This window comes from Podarcis muralis, chromosome 13, assembly GCF_964188315.1.
Source record: "Podarcis muralis chromosome 13, rPodMur119.hap1.1, whole genome shotgun sequence".
In the NCBI taxonomy this organism is placed as follows: Eukaryota; Metazoa; Chordata; class Lepidosauria; order Squamata; family Lacertidae; genus Podarcis; species Podarcis muralis.
The window spans coordinates 5,049,086-5,070,961 of record NC_135667.1 but is presented as its reverse complement, the minus strand read 5'-3'; the positions used below and the strand labels follow the sequence as shown (position 1 = coordinate 5,070,961).

The 21,876-nt window shown below is 48.3% G+C and overlaps 1 protein-coding gene across 8 annotated transcripts in view; it reads right to left on the bottom strand.

The window, feature by feature from the left end:
- Window positions 1–3,661: 3,661 nt before the first annotated feature.
- The window catches only part of CHD3 (chromodomain helicase DNA binding protein 3), a 66,239-nt gene continuing 48,024 nt past the window's right edge, over window positions 3,662–21,876 (bottom strand). For 5 of the 8 annotated variants that reach the window (XM_077916846.1, XM_077916843.1, XM_077916842.1 and 2 more), the window contains exons 22-40: window positions 21,404–21,528; window positions 19,631–19,862; window positions 19,015–19,181; window positions 18,622–18,799; window positions 17,942–18,007; window positions 17,223–17,308; window positions 16,318–16,451; window positions 14,202–14,346; window positions 13,256–13,421; window positions 12,619–12,737; window positions 12,050–12,203; window positions 11,484–11,585; window positions 10,828–10,968; window positions 10,403–10,511; window positions 7,910–8,042; window positions 7,124–7,319; window positions 5,870–6,033; window positions 5,468–5,594; window positions 3,662–4,656 (exon numbers count right to left, since the gene is read on the bottom strand). In XM_077916846.1, the coding sequence (XP_077772972.1) occupies window positions 4,559–4,656; window positions 5,468–5,594; window positions 5,870–6,033; window positions 7,124–7,319; window positions 7,910–8,042; window positions 10,403–10,511; window positions 10,828–10,968; window positions 11,484–11,585; window positions 12,050–12,203; window positions 12,619–12,737; window positions 13,256–13,421; window positions 14,202–14,346; window positions 16,318–16,451; window positions 17,223–17,308; window positions 17,942–18,007; window positions 18,622–18,799; window positions 19,015–19,181; window positions 19,631–19,862; window positions 21,404–21,528 (2,642 nt within the window). In that variant the 3' untranslated portion in view covers window positions 3,662–4,558. Of the gene's footprint in view, window positions 4,657–5,456; window positions 5,595–5,869; window positions 6,034–7,123; window positions 7,320–7,909; window positions 8,043–10,402; window positions 10,512–10,827; window positions 10,972–11,483; window positions 11,586–12,049; window positions 12,204–12,618; window positions 12,738–13,255; window positions 13,422–14,201; window positions 14,347–16,317; window positions 16,452–17,222; window positions 17,309–17,941; window positions 18,008–18,621; window positions 18,800–19,014; window positions 19,182–19,630; window positions 19,863–21,403; window positions 21,529–21,876 lie in introns of those variants that run through there. The other 3 variants (XM_077916845.1, XM_077916844.1, XR_013390332.1) reach the window with 3 other exon arrangements.

Below are 21,876 nucleotides of genomic sequence, written 5' to 3'. Positions count from 1 at the left end.
CGCTCTGGACTCTGCAACCAGCCTCTCTCCCATGACTTGGGGACAAGGGCTGCTTTTAATGGGCCTGTGTGGGTGGCATCTGCGTGACTCACTCTGGCTAGTCCACCCTAGCCCACAGCCAGACACAAACAGATGCAGCAAACGTGGAGGGAAGTGACTCAAACTTTTGGCGGCCAAGGAGCCTCATTTTGGAAACCAAGCTGGAAATCGCCTTGAGGCAGTGGCGTGTGATCCGGAGAGCAACCTGTTAACAAGCCAAGCCCAGCATGTGAACGGTGAGTCTACAAATCCAAAGGAGAATTTGGGGCAGGATTTGGGTCAGCTTGATGCCTAAAATGGGTTACACTGATACACCTGAAGTGCCACAGAAGCTGGTCTTTTTTTTCTCTCAAAAAGACACGCCTGGACGTAGCTGATTCCCATGGTAAGCATAATGTTATTGGGGGCTGTATCTCTACCTTTGTGTTATGCGAGCCCACCATTTGTGACTGGTGCCCCCATTGGTCCAAAAAGGTTGGCAACTCCTGATTTATGGCACTAGTCCTCAAACATTCTCAGTCCTAGGACACGCTTTCAACCCAAAGTTCCTACAAGGGCCCTACTTTTGATTTTTTTACACCATATATATTGTTACTGTGGGAATGTTGCTGCTGTGACCCAGGAATTGAAGAATGCAGAATTCATCTAGCAAGTGGAGCTTTTTGCTGTAAGTTAAGGGTTAATATTGATACGTGGAGCAACGTGTCTTGCTCATTTTCCTTCCTGTACTTGGTAAAAAGTAGGAAAGAAACATAATAATATGAATAAATTATTAAATTTTCATAGAGTATGAGAGGTACATAATGGGTTGCTATAACTGAATCCATATGTGAGATTGGCTTAATTTCAGCAATAACTCAGGTGAAAGGAGTCATGCAACCTGTTGGTGTGGACCCCACTGGTATAGGTAATTCTCCAATTGCCTGGCAGACTGTGAATGAGGAAAACATTAACCGCTAATATGTCTCAACCTTATTGTCCCTCTGGGGCTAACTCATGGTGTTCCTGTTGAATAGATAGAGAACTGTAGAAATTGTAACGCTGTTACACTTGGGGGAAGGAAAATGGAGGTAATTTTTATCTTGGTGGGTTTTTTAATAGACCATGAATAATTTTCTTCAAAACATGGTGTAAGTAAATTCACAATCTAATTGACAGAAGAGTCTATTCTGCCTCAGTTTGTTGGGTATGTTTTAGCTCTGAATTGCTTTGACTCTTTGCTCTACAGTGGTACCTTGGTTTAAAACCATAATCCGTTCCAGAGGTCCATTTGCAAACCAAAACAGGTTGTAACCCAAGGCGCACTTTCGCCAATGGAGCCTCCAAAAAAATTTGTAATCCCCCCAAAAATGGGTTGTCATCAAAAAAAGGTTGCAAACCGAGATACGCACTTCCAGGTTTGACGTGTTTGTAATCCAAAACGCATGCAAACCAAGACATATGCAAACCAAGGTACCACTGTACTTAAATCAGGTGTCACATTTGTGGTTCTAAAATTTTGCTTTTTGTCTTTCTGGTTTTCCAAACACTGCCTCCTCTCAAAGGCGAGCTTGGGTCAGCTCTAGGTAAAATCTCCTATGCGAGTTCACTCATTTTAAGAAGCTGGTGATTAGTTGAACTTTCAAAAGGGGAGTGGGGTGAGTAGTTGGGGGAGGGGGGTTGCCAACGAGTTAGGCAAGAGTGAGTGAGTGACGTGTGTGGGGGGGGTAGAGATCAAACTAGTGGAGGGAAATAAAGACATTGCAGTAAAAAATAATATATCAGGCATCCCCTACCAATCACAATCCATTTTGAATGGGCACACCCTGGGTTGGGAATGAGTGAGTAGACTAGGAAATCATACAAGTGTCGCCTGCAGTGTAGGAGGAATGGCCGTATTTTTGCATGCAGAAGGCCCCAGATGTTAACGCTCACGTCTCTAGGCAGGGCAGGGCAGGGCAAGACTTTGGTGTGAAACAGTCGAACTATTGCCAGTCACATGTCAATGAAACTGAGCTTGGTGGCTCAATGGTCTGACTAAACACCATGACACTTCCTAGTTTCCTCTATTGCACCAATAGGAATTTAGCCAAGCAGCCTTCCCCCAACCCGGTATCCTCCAGAAGTTTTGGATGGCAGAGTGTCCCTTTTTTAAAAACAGAAAAGCTGTGTGTTCAACAGTTTGGTGGAAGAAAACCCTTGTAAATTTCTTTTTGGTAGTGCTCTTACAATCTGTGACGGGTCAGGACAGCTGGGTGGGTGAAGACATCAAAGAGGCTACCCTGATGAGAGATGCTCCAGATAGCTGAACAGAAAGAGCCTGGTTGCCTGTGATTCTCGTTCAGTCCCTTCACAGAAGCTGTACCTTGCCATGGCTTTCTCAGAACTTCAGTGGCTGGAACGAAAGGTTAGATTTTCCTGCAGAGCTTTTCGCAGAGGGTTAGGCTGACCTCTGCTGGTGGGAAGGGTTCCTAGCTTGTGCCATAAACTTCACCACTTGCTTTTTTTCCCTTTAGTCGTCTTGTTTTCTTTCATAGAATTTTAGACCATGAGGCTCATCATACTCTACCAACTGAACTATCAAGAGCTTTCAAGAGTGGAATCTCTAAATGGCCTATATGGCTGCATTGAAGCGCAAAGCCAGACCATCTTCATTTCTGGCCCCCTCCTGCTTTGCACCTGCACCACACAAAGAACCTCACTCGGCCCCTGCAGCTTCCTCCTGATGTCCCAGAAATGGGACTTGCTGCTGGATGGCCAGAGGCTGAATTTGGACATCATCTCCTTTTCTTCCCCACTGCCAATCTTTAGTGTAAATGGTTGAGAGCATATAAAACAGCAACCTTCTCCTTCCATGCCTAGTCCTGAGCAATCCCAAGCCCTGGGGACCTTTTTGGTATCTGTATTGTACTCCTTGACTTCAGGCTCAGAGCACAGGCTCTGAAATGCCCTGAAGTCCCGCCAGGCCATCACCCTCCTTCTGCCAACAGGTAAAGAGCACTGGATTTACATGGGTCTTTGCCTGCATTTTAGTCATTACTCATTTTTCTTAATTGGCGGCTGGCTTCATTTATGGGCTTTGCCTGCTCTGCTTTTGGCTTGTAGATTGCCACTTGCCTTAACGTATGTGTTTTATTGTGGGCGTGAGCTGCCATTTGCACCAAGAGGAGAGGTGGGAGGAAGCCTGAATAAATAAATAAAAATAATCTTGAGCTGTTCCTACATACCCATTTTTCCCTCTTCAATAACAAGGGCTGAACATTTCCAAAATCCTCTGCACGAGAAAGGCAAATGCTGCTATTTGCCCCATTTCTTCAAGCCTCGTTTCATCTGTTAACAGTCTTGCATGGAAAGGTGCTTACATTAAATCCATGCGTAAGTCACAGCATGTTCATATTTTGCAAAGGTGCAGCTGGCGGAGAGCATTGTAAGCTCAGCACACACAACTGCTAACAAATTTCATCTTCAACGCTTGTGTACCTTTTTTAAATGTGCCAAAGCAACCTTTTAAATTCTGTGAAAATGACACAGAAACTGCGTGGAAACAAATGACGCAACAGCAAACCTAGCCTCCCCTTTCAAGCACTGCCAGAACCCCGTTTCTTCCCAGCCACCCACACAAAGGAGGCACAACGCACCCAGGTGATGTAGCCAAGGAAACAGTGCCTTTATTCTGTAAGATTTAAACAAGAAGTGACTTGAGATCCGGCAACAAAATCCAGGAGCGCAGAGCTGGCCCTCCTGTTGCCCCTTCTCCCTGCCCCCCCCCTCCTCCAACAACTTGCTTCTAAGGAAGAGGCTGGCAGGAAGGAGGGGGAAAGAGGCAGCCCCCTTGCCCGCCCGCTCAAAGCAGGGGACACTCCTGGAAGGAGCGCACCTTCGGGATCTGGCTTCCCCAGAGTTCCAGATGCAGGGAGATGGTGGTGGAATTTGCTCCCCACACTATGCGTTCTCAGAACAGAACATGGCTAGGGAGTGTGTCCCCCTCCCCAGACTGCCCCATTATCGCCCCTGCAAGGGGTCCAAGCACAAGTGGGAAGGGGGTTAAACATACAGGATGAGTGTGTATACATTATATATATATTCATATTTATAGAGTCACTTTGCAGTGCTTCTCAAAGGTTCGACACTGCCAGGAGCTAATGCCGCAAGGCAGGCAGCCCCCTCCCCTGTCACAAGCAGGAGACTCCAAAGGTGGAGCCCTGGGAGCCTAATTCCAATTCCACTTAAAAGCCTCTGGCCAGAAACAGAACCCAGATGGGCCCTGGCTCCCAAACATTTCTCCCCGGCTGGTTTTGAGACCTGCCTCCCCACACCCAAGAAGGGAGAGAGGAGGTGCTTGGGAGACAGCAACTAAATCTAACACAGGAGGTTGAGGTGGGCATTATTCACCCACCCTCCCCACCGCCCAGGCAAAGCCACCAACGTGATCAGAAAATAAAAGAGGAGAGGCTCGAGGGGAACCACGTGCCCCTCCCTTCTGCCAGAGGCAGAACCTGTCCAGAAGCGACCAGGTGGGCAAGTTAGCCCAGGTGCCCCATCAGTCGTCTATGCAAATCACCTCCCCACTTTTCGCCTCTTTCTTCTCCAGGCTCTCTCCTTCTTTTTCCTTCTTCACAATCACAGGGGGACCGTTGGCTGCAGTTGCACAAGGAGAGAGAGAAAAAGGCAGGGTTAGCTGGAGGAACGACTCAGACATGCAGCTCCCAACACTTGCCTGGTGCTCCCTCTTGCCCACTGAAGAAGGAACAAGAGCAGGAGGGCATACTGGTGATGAGAACCATCCCCCGCTATAAGTCGCCACCATTACATAGCCCACTTCTGACTACAGAAGCTGCTGTTTTGGCTAGCAACCACAAAACACACTTCTTTCCCCGCCCACATTTTCTAATCTTGTTAGAAAGCCATCATCAGCATCAGAAAGGAGAAAAAGAGGCAAAGCCTCAAAATGGTATTGTGCAGGGTGGGGGTGGTGAACTTTAATAAAATCATAAAATGCCAAACATATTTTGCTGAATACCATTTTTAGGGGCACTGAAAAAACAACCAACCATGTAAATCCCTCATCAACTTCCAAGTTCTGACATCCTTGAGCCAAGAAGAGAAGCTATGATTGCTGGACTTCCTTCAACATCCATTTATTGACCTTTCTTCCCCCAGACTACCCAGGAATCTTCATTCATTGTTAAGTAGGCATGAGTCTGGTTAGTGACTGGATCAGAGAATGCCATCTAGGGTCCCATGTCAAAGACAGGAATGCCAGAATATCAAAAATGCTTGTTCTGATTTGTTGCTCTAAGGATGTATTTTGGTCCAGGAATGAGACAAAATTTGCCCCCCCCCCCCCCGCTGGACCCACAACAGTGGGGGTGGTGAACTGTGGTCAGAGATCCCACATGCAGTTTCAATTTGCCCTTGCCTGCTCTTTCCCCACTCACCCACAACCAACCTGTGATGAAGGAGCCAGTTGGCATTTGGCTGTAGTTGGCACCCATAGTGGGGAGTGTTCCGCCAGGGGTGGCACCAAAGGAGCCCCCAAAGCTTGGAGGGGTGGCATAGGGCCCAGGGGGGAAGGCCTGTAAGAAGAAGAAAAGAAGAGGGAGAGGGCAACTGAACTCCAGCCACAATGCAGAGAAATGCCAGAAGAGAACAGGTGGAAATAATATGTCTGTCTAGAAGGGCCATCCCTCCAAGTCTTAAAAGTTTCACAACCTGTTTTTATCAGTTGTGTTCCAGGCTGCCTTCCCACCAATAGAAGCAAAACCATGTTAGGCCCTGTTGTGAGCTGCTCTCCACCCCACTTCAGTGGCCAGTCAGGGAAACGAGAGTGGAGCAAGGAGCGGACTGTTACCGGGGCAGTCTGCGTCTCGTTCCCCTTGCTTGCCAAGCGGCTGAGGATGCTGCGTTCGGACATCTGGAGGCGGGCGGCAATTGGAGGGATGCGAGAGAGCGTGGCTGGCAGGCGCGTCACGTCCGCTTTCATGTCACTGAGAAGCTCCTCAAGCTGGTTCAGCACTGGTAGGAGAGAGAAAGGAGGAGACAGAAGGAGAAAGAGACCGAAATCTGTCAGGGGGGACAGAGCCCAGGTTAACAGGCAACCTCTCCTGGAACCCAAGAACCCCTTGCCAAACCTATCCTGCATTTCACCAAGTTCATGGGGGCTGGGGCAGCGGCGTGAGATTTGCTCCTGAGCCAAACTCACTCCATGGACACTCCTAAAATGGGCCAGAAGATCTATGCACTCTTTCTGCCCACCCGTCATAGAGAAGGGATTCGGCCCACTTGCCAGATTGTTCATCACCAAGCGCAGAGGAAATACTCTCCCAAAGGATAGCTACCAGGCACTGGAGACTCTCGGATGTGTCCAAGCGGATGGAGGGAAATGAATGCACCAAGATGGGAGACTAAATGCAAAGGATGCTCACACAGTATTTGGGAGGGTGGGGGACACACCAGAGAAACTCACAGGAAAACAAACCAGATATACTTGAGAAATGCACCAGAGACAGCAAAATATTTAAGAGACACGTGGATGGGGACAAATGTGAACCAGTGCTACTCACAGAATATTTGGTGGAGAAATACACAAGTGATACTTAAAAGTGCATGCAGCCAGGTATCTCAGAAGCGCTCCATGTGAAACTCAAGAGAATTTTATGGGGACTTTAAAAAAAGAAAAGATACATCAAAAGCACTGAATATGATTGTGTAAGAGGGTAGTCTGAAGGGCATAATTCCACTGTGACACCGAAAGATACTCAGTGGACTACTCAGCAGTCATGCTTGGGACAGAGAGGAGAGGGGAAATGTTCAGAAGATAAAAAGATGTTTTGCAGATGTCCAGCAAGCACACAAAGGATTGTTGGCAGATACTCAGAAGATATTTGTGGATACTCCATGGATAGACCAAAGCTGATACACCAGAGATACACAGAGCAGGATCAAGGAGACAACTGTACACAGCGGCTTTTCTGATCACAACCGCACTTTAATGGATTCAGAATGTGGTACAGAAGGAGGACGCTGCACAGAGGCGCGGGGGGCGGGGTGTAGGGGGTTCACATGGACTGTCCTCTCCGGGCCCTCCTACCCGCCCGCCTCTTACCCTTGTGCAGGACGGCGTTGGCAGGCTTGTTGCCAGCCAGAGATTCCTTGGACAAGTGCTGGTGGCTCTCGGCCAAACACTCCACCTCGGCAAAGCGGGTGTTGAGGGCCATGGCCGGGTGGCTGGGGTCCTGAGTCATGTTCAGGTAGGCGGCTCTCCGCAGCTGCTCTTCAATCACCAGGGCTTGCTCCAGAAGCTGAAGGAAGGAAATGGAGAGAAGGAAAATGAGGTGCTTAGAAAAACTGCCATTTGGCCCAACGTGGCTTTCCTCTCAAGGTAACCAAAACCAAGAATGGGCAATAATTTGAAGATTCTTCAGTGCTGATTAGTTTAAACAAATCCAGTTAATTCTGGCTCTTCTAAGCCACAAGGAGGGGAAAAACTATGCAGAATACCAAAGTACCCCTGAAAGGCTTACACCTCCACTACCCTACTTTAAGGATTTCAGGTTCTCCCCAGGCATTAGATTCGAACTTATTTTCATAACCATAAGGACTAGAAACCTGTTTATAAAAGCTGAGATTATTTTGCACCCCAAAATACATTTGTGAATGTGGAAATATATAAGTGTCTGGATATACGCCTGGTTTATTTCAGAAGCCGCTGACATCGTCGTCCTCAGATTGGCAACCTCTGGTTACACTGCCAACAGCTTCAACTTTAGCTTCAAAATGCTAAAAGCAAGCTTTTGAATTACACAGACTGCTATGCCTAAAGTAGTCATGTGACTGTCAACTGGCCCCAAGCCCTTGATTCTACTGTCTGGTCCCATCATTTCATCCACACCTTGAATCTTCTGGCAAGGAACTTGTTCTTCATCTCCAAAAAGTTTCCCTTGTTGGCTTCGGTCTTAAAGGGCTCATTGATGATGGCGAACTGGTTGTCATTCTGGATATCCTGCCAGCGAGCGTAGCCGTGACTGTAGAGAGGTGCAGGGGCATTAAGGAATCTTGACAGGCCACAGGGAACCCACTGCCACTTCCCAGCAAGGCAGGGGAACAAGGAACTGCCTGGCATGAAGTCACAGTCTACAGCTTATGGTTCTGCATGATTATCTACCTCAGGGGTCGGCAACCCGTGGCTCCGGAGCCGCATGCGGCTCTTTAACGCCTTTGCCGCGGCTCCGGGGCGGAGGCGAGGGGCGGAGGCGCATTTTCCACAAAGCCATTTCTGAGCTAGAGAGGAGAGGGGGTTGCGGGCTAACCCCTCCCACACTCCACTCGCGGGGGCTGGCCATTTGCCCCCGCGAGAACAGGGGAATCCCCGGGCGTGCCTGCAACCCTGCCCGCCAATCGGCGGGGCCGGGGAGGCGTGGCCTAGCCCATTTAAGGCCAGGCACGACCGGGGACCGCCCTCTTTGCCCCGTTCCAGCTCGCACCCTCTCCCTTCCTTCCCCTCGCGGTGTGTGGGATTCCACTCCCGGCAGTCCTTCTCTGCCGTCCTCGCTGCTCCCCCCCCCCCCCCCGCTTTTCTCCCTCTCTAGCCTCCTCTAGGTGTGGGTTGAAGCTGCGGCGTCCATTTCTTTAAAGGGCATCGATAAGGGAAAATCGTCGGCGCCATCTTTGTGGGCGCACGTGGGAGTCGCGGGAGCGGCCATTTTGGTTGAGGGCTGTAAGCAGGCTGCATTGAAAGGGGGCATGTAAGCTGGTCACTGTTTTGAAGGGGAGTGAAGAACACACACTCAATAAAAGGTAACTTGTTAATTTAACATTTATTTCTATGAGGAGGAGTAATTCTGAGGGGTCAAACAAAAAAATAATAGAAGTGTCAAAAAAGTTATTTTTATAATGACGAGGATGACATTGGGGCCTCATTATTAATTATTATTTACATCAGGCACTGATTATGATTTATGGTACACTGGGGCCCTGATTAATTTTCTATGGCATTTTGGGGCATTGATTATTGGGCATAGCAAATTTTGCTATGGGGCCCTCTGATTTCTAATTACGTCCCTCTTTTGGACCCCCGGTAGGCCAGCCATGGATAAAGGCAAGAAAAGAAAAATTTCTGAAGAAAACAGAATGTTTAATGATACATGGACAGAATCATTTGCCTTCTCTACTGACAAGACTGGTTTACCAGTATGCTTAATATGTGGTGAGAAATTTGCAAACAACAAAAAGTCAAATATTGCAAGACATTTCCAGAATAAACACACAGCCTTTGCTGAAAAATATCCAGATGGAGATGAGAGACGAAAAGCCATTGCAGAACTTATGAGGAAGGTTGATAGGAGCAAAAATAATTTCAAGAATTGGGTGAAGTCTGCAAATTCCACAACATATGCTAGTTTTGTAGCCGCTCAGGAAATAGTCAAGCACGGTAAGCCGTTCACAGTGTTATATTTGTTTTAAATGTCGCAATGGTTTTGCGGCTCCCAGTTGTTGTTTTTTCTTCGGAAACGGGTCCAAGTGGCTCTTTTTGTCTTAAAGGTTGCAGACCCCTGATCTACCTGAACCAAGAGGCCATAAAATGCCTTTCCCAGCCCTGAGGCTATGAGAGAAAGTCTGGATCTGCTGTTCCCTGTCAACTCACACAGCTCCATAAACATAAAAAAGCATACAACAGCAAGAAAAAGCGTTGGAACCTTTGTTTTCCTCAGAAATAAAGGAATGGAGGAGGTGGCAAACTTGGTATGAAATATTAAAAGACACCTGGGCAAAGATGCTTGGGATCACAGGGCATGATTAGGAGAAAACCTTTTGGGCAGATGACTGCCTATGGAACGTTTCCTTTTAAGGCTGGAAGGAGAAGATGCTGGGTCCTAGTGCCTGCCCGGCAATGGTTGGATAATCCTTCAGGAGCAGCAGGGCAGTCCCTGAGCAGCTGCTAGGCTCTTCTCCCATGCTAGGACTCTTTTTCTCCACTGTCAGCAGCATTCAAGAAGGGGAAACACTGAAGTCATGTTTGCTATACAGAATGCCAGCAGCGGGCATTCCTAGCACAGAGAACAGTCGCTGGGTCTTTTCCCTGCTCTAGACAGCTGTTCAGAAGGTGCCAAATCTCCCTTTGAATCAGCCAGTGGCCAATATTGGAGGAGAGTGCCATAACCAAGCCCACTCCCAGGTTAGGCACGAATCCTATATTTCTGTTACTCGCCTCTCTGTAGTGTCACATCTCTCGCCAAGGGCTGCACCTTTTGCTGAGGAAGAGCTCAAGTAGGGGTTTCCAGGAGGTGAGCTTGACTCTCCTTACTTGCCATGAATCAGCACACACACACACACACACACACACACACACACACACACACACTGCTTTCCTGGGTTCAAAGGATACAGGACAATGCCCGCCAGTAGCCAGTAGTCATGTCGGCGGTGCCAGATCTCGTTAAGCTTACTGGAGGAGATGGCGGCTCGCTCCTCGTTCTGCCACAGGGTGTGGAGTTCTGAAGAGAGAGGGGGGGGGAGAGATGTCCACAGTCAGTGCTACTCTCGATGAACTCCTGGCAAAATTAAGTGCATTGCTTCTCTTCACAAGGTGACCCAGCTGGCACCCAAACAGTACAAGTTGCTTCCACACTAAGTGACCTAGTTCACACAATATCCACTTAAGGGAGAGAGCTTCTTTCCCTAGTTGTCCCAAACAAGGGAGGGGGCCGCTCTCTACACACCTACACACACACACACACTTGCCAGGTCACTCTCTATCCCAGCACAGGATCATCTCCACATTGTGGGTCTGCACCCGAAGCCACAACATACCCGTGAAGCCACCGTCGGCTATGTTGAACATGAATCGGGGCTTCTCGGTCTTCTCCTCCTTCTTGCCATTGTTCCGGTTTTCATCTTTGATGCTGCTAGCTTTGGGCTCTTTTCCAGGCTCCCTCTCGGCTTTTGCCTCTTCTTGTAAGAGGGAAGGTGAGAACAGGGAGGTGAAAGAGGCCACCAAGCCCTGAATTCTCCATCCCGCTTCTGTGTCCCTCCCCCAGGCTTCCCCGCTGGAGGGGGCTGGCAAAATTCTACATAAGCCACACACTCAAATCTAAGGCCTGCCTCCCTCCCTCCCTCAAGGCCATGTGGAGTCCTCCTGCACATGTCGGCCAATTTCTGGAGTGGGAAGGGGGAACAGAGACTGGTGGACTTTGTCCTTTCCCAAACAGGACCTTCAAATCCTGCCTTCGGGCCATTCCCAGAAACCAGGGCAAGGCAAAATGTGGGGAGGGGGAATTAAAAACTGGAAAGTATCACATGTCCCCTTCCCAGTGAGAGTCCTAAACTGCTCATTTCCCCCCACTTGCCTAACCCCTGGATGGTGACACAGATTCAGCTCTAGGTTGCAAAGGGCTTTAGTAGTTCAAGCCCTGCAACCACATATGGGTTCATCCCTCTATACTTCTGCCTCATAAAGCCCATGTTACCTTTTTTCACTTCCTGTGCCTCTCCCTCAGACTTTTCCTTACTCTCGTCACTCTCTGTGGGTTTCTCATCTGCCACGAGTTTTTCGGGATCAGCATCTGGAACTTTGGAAAGCGCAGGGAAAATGTGAGGTCTGGGGGTGTCACTTGGAGTATCTGATGTCATACAGTGCTGTGTAGGATTTTCACTATAATCTGTTACCATTTCGCCCCAAAAGGAACAGCCAGAGCTGCTTCCCTCTTTGAAAATGGAACACTGGTTGCTTATCATGACACGTGTAGGGGGGGTGTCCCATAGAACCATGGGCGCTACCTCCACTAAATAGCACCACACACCATCCAGAAAAAATACAAGCAAGGTGGAAGTTTGGTTGGAGCTCCCACTGATGACAAGCTCTTCTCAGGTCCACATTCCTTGACAGTAAAGAGCAGGTAAGGATTCTTGAGGCACATTTGCACCTTCCTTTTATTACTCAAATGCATTTTCCCCACGTTCCCAAAGAAGGACAGTCTTCAGTGCTCACATCTAGAAGCATTCCCCCTCCATCCCCATCCTTATAAATCTTTACCCAATTTCTCTTTCTCTTCCTTGACTGCGGGCTCGGCTTCTGTCTCCTTCTCCCCAAGTGCTACCAATCCCTCCTGATCAGGCTTCTTGGACGACTCCATTTCCGCTTTTTCCCCTGAGAAGGTGGCAGAAGTGGGCTGCTCGGGGGCTGAAGGCTGAGAAATGCAAAACAACAACCATTTTCCACCACCCTTTGAGCTAGTGATACATTGCTAGGAACTCCACACAGCAGGGAAGTGAATTAGAGATGATGTAGCGCTACTAAAGGGGATTGTGTGGTTGAAGTTTCACTGTTTGCAGGTGGAGCTACTGCTTAACAGTGGAATCCTCAAGCTGTTGTTTCTAAAGGCCAGAAGCTTTTAATATCAAAACTAGTGGGAAGAAGAGAGCAGGGCACATCCACAGAATGTTGGTTGTTGCCTTCAGCACCAACAATCCTGGTAATTTCCCCAGGAGCTCTGCTTTTGAAAACATTCCCAAAATATCTCCCCCCACAAGGTACACCAAACCAGGCAGCTCTATTGCTTGGAGGACCACCTGAAAGAACCCCTCCCTTGCACAAACACAAACCTCAACCTCCATTTTCTCGCCACCCTTGGCTTCTTTCTCTGGCTTCTCATCTTTGGCTTCTGGGTCCTCCTTTTCTGCCAGGGTTGCCCCTTCTCCTTTGTCACTGGGAGCCGGGGTAGCTGGTGGGATGGACACCAAGGTAACAGTCAGTCATCCTCTCCTTCTTCAAAAACACATTTGAACTATAATCCTGTACACATTTGAACTATAATCCTGTAGCCCAAGATAAACTGCAGCCATTCAAATCCACATGACGCTTATCATTTTCACAAACCAAGTTTTTATCTAATGTATGCTAGTATTAATACTGCCACCTTCTTAAACTGAATCTGGTTTCATTTACACCGATATCAATGTAAAGCGACTTTGCCTTAGACCCTGGGGCAAAATTCTAATTCTTTTGAGAGTGATATCTATTAGTAAATGAATTCGTAAATGTAGCCAGCCCCAATGCTCAGAGATATGGCAGGATAGAAATCCTAAGTGACTAGCAACATGAAGGAAAATACCTTCACCTATTGGCCAGATTCTGAACCCATTAGGAGGGTCTCTGGCCTCTTGGTTGGAAGTAATTTGGAGTTCCTCCCACCCCCCACCAAGAGATGCTCAGTGTTTCCCATTGCTCCAGGGGGCGTACCTGGCTTGGAGGTGCAGGGGGTATTGGTGCAGCTGGGGTCTGGGGTGGTGGTGGAGGTTTTGATGGTGGGAGACGAAGCACGGGATGACTTTTTGGAGTCAGCGCTGGGGTCAGGCATCAATTCGGGCATGCTCCAGCGACCATTAATGTGTTCAAACTCTTGCACCTGCCATACAAAAAGATATGCAGCCCACTGTGAGCAAACACATTTCCGCTGTGTTAGATAAGGGCCGCAAGAACAAGCCCAACAGTAGAAATATTGAGGAAGGGGGGAGGATCCCATGGACTCAGTCAGGCTCTCATAGAAGAGATTCTGCAGTCAAGATGTTTCCAAACAGAAAAAACCCACCACAAAATACTGGCATTCCCATTCATTCCCTTTAAAAAACCATGCTAATAGCCTCAAAGCAGACAAAAACTGTGGTTCGGTCTCATGGCATTTAAGTATCTCACTTTTGTATGATGAGAATTTTAAAATTCAAAGAGATGCTGAATTCCAGGAATACTTTGAAAATAATAAGGGCACTACTTCTTCCCAGGCTATTGAATGGGAAGTCTATATTTTAGGTAAGGTAATAATAGCATAAGCTTCTTATAAGAGACAGACTAGAATTTCTCAAGACGAGAATTTGGAGAAAATAGTGAATTGTCTTTTAAGCATCCTGTTCTTCAAACTGAAGGTTGCAATGCACATAATATTAACTACGGTATATTATGCTAGAGCTGAATTTGCACTGGCTTATTTGCACCAGAGCTATGGGGATTGTGGAGAAAGGATGGGTAAAATATTGGCGAACAAGAAAACCAAGATACTCAAGAACACTTCCTTTTCCTTTAGAGGAAAGAAGCCATCCTCAAACCCACGCATAATATTTTCTTAAGGGAACTGGATAATTTCCCTTTACCCACCCACTGCCTTTCCTACCCTGATGGTCAGATTCCCTACCTTTTTCTTCACCAGAGACATGACACCTATCCGTGTCAGGACCTGCTGCCTCGAGAGACCTTCCCTGGGCACCCCGTCGGCAAAAGTCTCAGAACCGTCAGCCCCAGGCTCGCAGAGGTGTCTCATGAATAGTGAGACGTATGCCCTGAAGAAATATAAAACCCAACAGGCTGAATGAGAATTTATGCAAGGGGGGGGGGGAGCACCAAAGTTAAGATCCTGATACATTTCCCCATGGATGCTCAGGGGACAGAGCAACTCCCCTATGAAGAAAGGTTACAACAGATAAAACAAATATCTGAAGTGGTGTCACATGGAAGATGGAGCAAACTTGCCTTCTGCTGCTGCAGAGGATAGGACCCAAACCATGGATTTAAATGAGAAAGGATATTCTGACTGAATATTAGGAAGAACTTTCTGACAGTAGGAGCTGTTTGGCAGTGGACTGGAATACCAGGGAAGGTGCTAGAGTCTCCTTATTGGAAATTTTAAAATGGGAGGTTAGAAGGCCATCTGAAATAGATTTTTTTAGCTGTGATTGCAGGGTGTTGGACTAGATGACACTTGTGGCCCCATTCCAACTCTAAAAATCTATGTTCTACGAACATTTGGGGCTTTTTAGTTTAGAACAAAAAGCAAGTAGAGGGTGATAAATTTGTATGAAATTATGCAATGTATGGAGAAGTGTTTTTGCTTCACTCCCATAATCAGTGGGATTATCCAATGAAAATGAATGGAAGGCGAGTCCTTCACACAGTGCCTATAGAAACAAGATGTGCCAATGGCTGCCAATTTGGACAACCTTAAAGGCAGTTATCAATAGCTTCATGGATCAGAGTCAGCCTGCCTCTCAATACCCATTGCTGGCGATCCTGGGCAGGAGAGAGTGACTGCACTCATGTCCTCCTTGTAGACTTCCCCCGCTTGGGGCAACTGGCTGTCAACTGTGGGCAGGGGGCGGGGATGCTGGACTATATGGACCTTTGATCCGATTGAGTTGGGTTCCTCTTATCCTCTGCATTTGGTGAGCTGCTGTGAACAGAATTATTTGGGTTTAAGGCAGGAGGAGCCTGCTTTGCGGCAGTGGATGGCACCTTAACATCTTTTGAAATAGGCTGCTATTCCTCTGCAAAAGCCAACTCCTAACCAGTGGCTAGATTGCAATGATGTCACAGACCTCTAGTGCCTTTGTTTCCAGAAGCAATAGCACCCAAACCATGAGATAGGAGGGAGAGGAGGAAACGAAAAGGAACAGAAATACTGAACGTGGACCTGAACCCAAACACCCCATCTATGACAAAGACCCATACAATTGCCATCAGATTTTCTTCCCTTGTCTTCACTCTGTGAGCACATAGCTCTGTAACTGTGGGCCAGCGTGGTAGATGCCAGAGCTTTGGTTCCCCAATGCACCCGGCCACAGCCCCCCTTTGATGAGGGACTGCTCTGGGTCTGCATGAGGGAGGGGAGGGTCACCTCTACACCTCACACTCCAGGAAACACAGACCCAAAAAATGTTTGGAGGTGTGTCAGATGAGTAAGAACCATCATCACTTGGCAAACAGTCCCAGGGCTAATTTGTCCACCCTGTTCCAAGGGTTCAGGGTCAGTACAGGCTATGTTGTTGTTGTTGTTGTTTAGTCGTTTAGTCGTGTCCGACTCTTCGTGACCCCATGGACCAGAGTACAGGCTATATGTCATGCTATACCTGAAAATGCCAAATCTGTCACTTGAACAAATTAGACTGAAAACTGCTTTCCTTGCATTTGCTTATTTTGTATGAGACGTTCCAGTTGTTCATACCAGCAGGGGGAGTGCTGAAGATGGGCCTCCCTTGAGCTCTGAAGGTTTTAGCAGGCATTGCTGGTATGCAGCCAAGCTTATCTTTGTGGCCAGAATGTCTAGAAAGAGTCTGTTTTCTTTCTTTTTCTTTTAATGAAAATAAGTTACTTGAGATGCTGTGTTTGTGCTTGTACAGTAGGACTGTGGTGTTTAGACAACCCTGGTTATAGTTGCTTTGCAGCCTCAAAACTTGTTAATCAGGAGGCAGGATGAACCCTTCTTCCCCCTGGGAAGTGGAATGTCGCAGGACGCAAATCTCACACAAGACACCTACTTAAATTCTTTCTCCGTCTTGCCCCGCAAGTCCCGGACCAGCCACTGGGAGGTGAAGGCATCTTGTGGAGGCATGCCCCAGCGCATGACGGCATTCAGGAAGGCCTTTCGCTGGCGGGTGTTGAACCCGAGCACCTGAAGGAAGGTGGCGCAAAAGCCAGGGTCATCCCCAAAGCGTCACTAATATGGCTATTGCTAGGGTCCCCCTAACTCTTCTAGGAAACCTAGGAAACTAGCCACTTGCCCACAGAGCGTAACTGTTGCCAAATCGCCCACCACTCAAGCTGTACTACAACACATAGATTTTGTAAACCGCTTTGATGTTTGCTTGCTTTTTTTACAATCAAGCAGCGCATAAATTTAATGAAATAAAAAATAAATAACGCCTAAGCCAAAGCAGAGGGACGCGGGTGGCGCTGTGGGTTAAACCACAGAGCCTAGGGTTTCCCGATCAGGTCGGCGGTTCGAATCCCCGCAACGGGGTGAGCTCCCGTTGCTCAGTCCCTGCTCCTGCCAACCTAACAGTTCGAAAGCACGTCAAAGTGCAAGTAGATAAATAGGTACCGCTCCGGCGGGAAGGTAAACGGCGTTTCCGTGCGCTGCTCTGGTTCGCTAGAAGCGGCTTAGTCATGCTGGCCACATGACCCGGAAGCTGTACGCCAGCTCCCTCAGCCAATAAAGCGAGATGAGCGCCGCAACCCCAGAGTCGGTCACGACTGGACCTAATGGTCAGGGGTCCCTTTACCTTTAAGCCAAAGCACTGCTCCTTTTCCAGTACCCCTTTCCGGTCCAGTACCCCTTTCCCTCCTACTCCACAGTTCAAATGGTTGTTGGGGAAGTGGACCTGTCCCATCCATGTTTCCCCTCCCACCACTCAAAAGCCATCCTGCAAGGCTGTCCTCTCACCTCAATGTTCCCACCGACTCGTGCCAGAAGCGGGGGGAGAGGCTTGTCCTTCTCGTTCCGGAGCTGCCGTCTGGACTGTCGGCGACCTTGGCACGCAGAGCGAGAGACAGAGGCTTACAATCCCATCCCTCCACCGCTCTAGTATTGCCGAGGCATGGCCAGGTGCCCAGAAAGTCTCCGCCTGGCTTGGCAGGCAGGACATGGAGCAGGTCCCACCGAAGTCCCTTGTGCTGGCCTGCCCAAGGCCACACACTCATTTGGCCCGGGAAAGCCAGGAAGAGAACGCAGCCCTCCTCCTGGCATGCCGATAGGGAGGGCTGGCTGGCTGAGATCCCAGAAAGACATGTGCAGCAGGCTGCCGTGATAGAAAGCAACCTCCCATCACACAGAGGAAGGCAGGCCACCAGGAAAGAGCAAGTCCCACGGGGTTTGATAGGTGCAATACAAGGCAGCGTAGGCCAAGAACCAGTAACACAAAAACGCGCGTGTACACACAGTTCACAGCCCTGATGGAATGCTGCACAAGAGCAAACCTCTGTTCCCAACCAGCCACATAGATTTGTTCCCTCTCTTTGCTTGGCAGGAGCTCACAAGCTGTGGGTTGAGCCTGGAAAGAGGGAGGATCCCTCCCCTGGGCCGAGAGTTGGACTATTACACAATCTTCAGGCTCCTTTCAGGGCACACCACATGCAGGAGAGGAAGGAAAAACAAGCCCTCACCTTCTGGCCTTTCGTCAAAGTCTTCGTCCTCCTCTTCAGAGCCCACTGAGTACTCGGACTGATTGTCTGAAACAGCATCAGGCCAGTTTGCAAGCAGTACAAGGCTCTTGCTTTTTCAGTGCTTCTTGCCCCCTCCCATAAACCCCACATCACCAGACAATCACTTCCATGCAAAGTGCTGGAGAGGAGGTTGCTGGAACACAACCACCAACCCCCTTTTTTGAAAGCTGAAAATCGCTTAAGACACCAGTGACCAAATATATGACCAGGTTGGTTTTCAGGGGGGCATGTTAGTCTAGATTTCCTTCCACTGCATGATGGGAGAAGCAGTCCTACCTCCATGTCTTGTCCAAAAAAACCCACAGTCCTCATGCACTTTCAGCAGATGGAATCTGGTAAAACCTTACACGACGCAAAGGAGATGCAGTTCTGGCTCTGTTCTCCCCCCTAACCTCCATCAGGAATACCTCCTGAGGACTAGCCACTCTGAGCATGCATCAATGTTACAACTGTCACTCTTTCCCTCCTCAATTTGCATGTTTCAAATTACAAGAGAACGGGGGGGAGGTCAGGACAGGGTCCCTAAAATCTGGGGCCATTTTGTTTGGAGATAGGTTCAGTAGCCCTGAGAGTGCCGGGTGGCCACTCCTATCCTCTCAAGGGGACCCCGAAATGCTGACCTTGGTCCTCTTGGGCTGCATCATTGTAGTTGACCTGTTTGCGCACACGCTTCCCTTTTCCTAGGTTGCGAGCCAAGTCCTCCTGCTGCTGCTCATAATGGTGCCGCAACAGCTTCTCCCAGTAGTCAGGGTCCACATTCTCCTCTTGTTTGATGATCTCCCGCTCAATCTCCTCAATCTGAGGCAGCAAAGAGAAGGTCAGAGTCACTGGGATGCACACGCTAGCACAAAAACAGTCACCCTTTGCAAGCGACCTTGTGAAGCCGCACACTCTGCACCCATTGCTCCACGGCTTCAGGCACATGAAGACCTCTCATCTGTAAGCCCTGGAGCACAGCCTTGCTGCCTATTGAATCATCAGCCATGATCTCACAGCTGCCTTGTCCGACTGACCTTGTCCTCCTCCCGAACCACGTACTGAGCCACTTTGAAGGAGCTGAGGTACTCGTTCATGTTTTGGACGTCCGCATCATCGGTGGCATCCTGGTTACGGTCCAACAGCCGTGCAATGGCTTCGTTGTCATAGTGGATGACACTGCTGTCCTCCTCTTTGTTCTCTCCTGTAGTGAGGTGAGGAGAAGAAAAGGGGGCAAAGGGTAGGAGACTGAGGCTGAGACCTGGGAGATTGCTGCCAGATTCACCACAAAGGATGCTGCGATTTATGATTGACGGATTTCACCTTCAGCCCAAACCCTGATTCTGCACAGTACACTTTACCCTGCAATGGTTGCAGCAAGAGGTAACTGCATCATTCGACAAAGCAAGATGCTATGGCGCTGGTGCACCCGGCAGCCCAGGTGGCAGAAGAGGCCAAGCGCACTGCTCAGCAGCTCTGTCTGATTAAAAGAGTATAGCTTCCTTTGTTCAGCTTCCTAATGTGCAACAGTTATTCCTCTCCTAATATACATGAGGCTAGACTACTGCAACTAATTCTACTTGGGACAACCCTTGGACATTGCAAACAACTGCCTGCCTCATGATGCATCACCCACAGCAGTGATCCTCTCACCCTCATTTTCATCCTTGAAGAGCTCCTCAGTGCCAAACTTGAGGATGTCATCCAGCTCCTGCTTGGACATGCTGCCCGACTTGGAGCCCAGGCCTGGGCGGACAACCAGGTGAGTCAGCATCATCTTCCGCTTGGCCACCTGCGTAATACGCTCCTCCACAGAGGCCCGTGTCACAAAGCGATAGATCATCACCTTGTTGGCCTGGCCAATGCGATGAGCTCTGCTGAAGGCCTGCAAAATTGGGGGGTGAAAAACAACCCAAGAAAGTCAGGTAATGATGAAATGGCTTGGGGAGGATTATGGTGGCCCTTAAGTCCTGATTTGGGTTTCTCACCATAGGAACCAAGATGCTGAACGAGATAGGCTTTTGAGCTAATTGATCTGGGCTCTTCTTATGCTCCACATCTGGTAAGCTGCTATGGTCAAAAGTATGTGTGCTAAAAACAGGGAGGGAGGGAAAGAACGGGACCTGCTTTGCAGCAATGGTTACATCTGAAGATATTTTAGGATAAAGCAGGCTGCTGCCCATCTGTATACTTGTCCCTAGCCATTGGCTGATCTGCAATGATGTCAGAGAGCGCTAGTGACTTTGGTTCTAGAAGCGGCCTGCAATAGCACCCAAACCATGAGAAGGCAGGGAAGGGAGTAAACGCAGAGAAAGGGGAATAGAGAGAATTAACCCAAACACCCTGTACATGAAAGAGGCCTGTGGCAAAACTCATTGCTCCACATTTGCCATCAGATTTTCTTCCCTTGTCTTCACTCTGTGAGCACAAAGGTCTGTAACTGTGGGCCAGCTTGGTAGAAGCCATAGCTTGGGCTCCCCAATGCACCCAGCCACAGCCCCCCTTTGCTGAGGGATTGCTCTGGGTCTGCATGAGGGAGGGGAGGGTCACCTCTACACCTCACTCCAGGAAACACAGACCCAAAAACAAAAAATGTTTGGAGGGTTTGTCAGATGAGTAAGAACCATCATCACTTGGCAAATACCATGCTAAGGTTTAACTATCCACTCTGTTCCAAGGGCTCAGGGTCAATTGCAATACAGGCCTCTCTCATGCTGTTATCTCAAAATGCCTAATTTGGTACCTGAATAAAGTAGATGAAAACTACTTTCCTTGCATTTGCTGATTTTGCATTATTCATTCCATTTGTCCATGCCTTGGGTGGGAGTACTGAAATCAGCCTCACTCTAGCCTAGAAATTTTAGCAGGCGTTGCTGGTACATGGCCAAGCTTATCTTTGTGGCCAGAAAATAACTTTGGCTAAAAATTATCTCTGTGTTAATGAAAAGTAAGCTTCTTGGGATGCTGAGGATTTTGCTTGCATAGTCGAATTGTGGGAATGTCTATAACCCGTTGACCGCTGGTTGGCTAATGGGTGAAAAAGGGATGATAGATAAAATCAGCCTTTGGTCTGATCCAGAAAGGTTTTTTTTATTTTTTTATTTACTTCATAAAATTAATATATTGATTGTAAAAAACAACAACCACACCCTCAAAGTGGTTCTTATGTGCAACTTCCGGTGGATCTACAGAATTATTATTATTTTTATATCCCACCTTTCCCCCTGATGTTTTAGATGCTTAGTAACACAGAAAAAAGCAATTATAAAAATAAACATAATATATACACATACACAGTGTATATATAGTTTATTAAAACATGCAGAGCATTACAATAAAAACATCACAGCACCAGCCACCTCCTTAAAAACAGAAGTCCATAAGGAGGAAGGGGGGGGGGATGATCAGGGGAGCAGAGGGGCCTACCTGAATATCATTGTGAGGGTTCCAGTCTGAATCAAAGATGATCACTGTGTCTGCTGTGGCCAAATTGATGCCCAAACCACCTGCCCGAGTGGAGAGCAGGAAGCAGAACTGCTGAGCTCCCGGGGCTGAAAAGAACGAAGACCTCAGTGAGTGAATCAGGAGGTAAGACATATGAACTGGACTCAAAATTCAGAACACAAAGCTGAACTCAGAAGTCAGGCTTAGGTATTTCATGCTTGGGACCAGATTCCCAAGTATATCATGTCACTCCAAAGTAAAAACGATGGCTGCCTGCTCCAAGCTATGCAAAAACATCTCTTAACCTTCAAGTTACAAGAGATTCCAACAAAACATCAAGAATAACTTTCTGACAGTTAGAGCTGTTTGACAGTGGAATGTACTCCCTCGGGAGGTTGTGGACTCTCCATCCTTGGAGGTTTTTAAACAGAGGTTGGATAGCCATCTGCCATGGA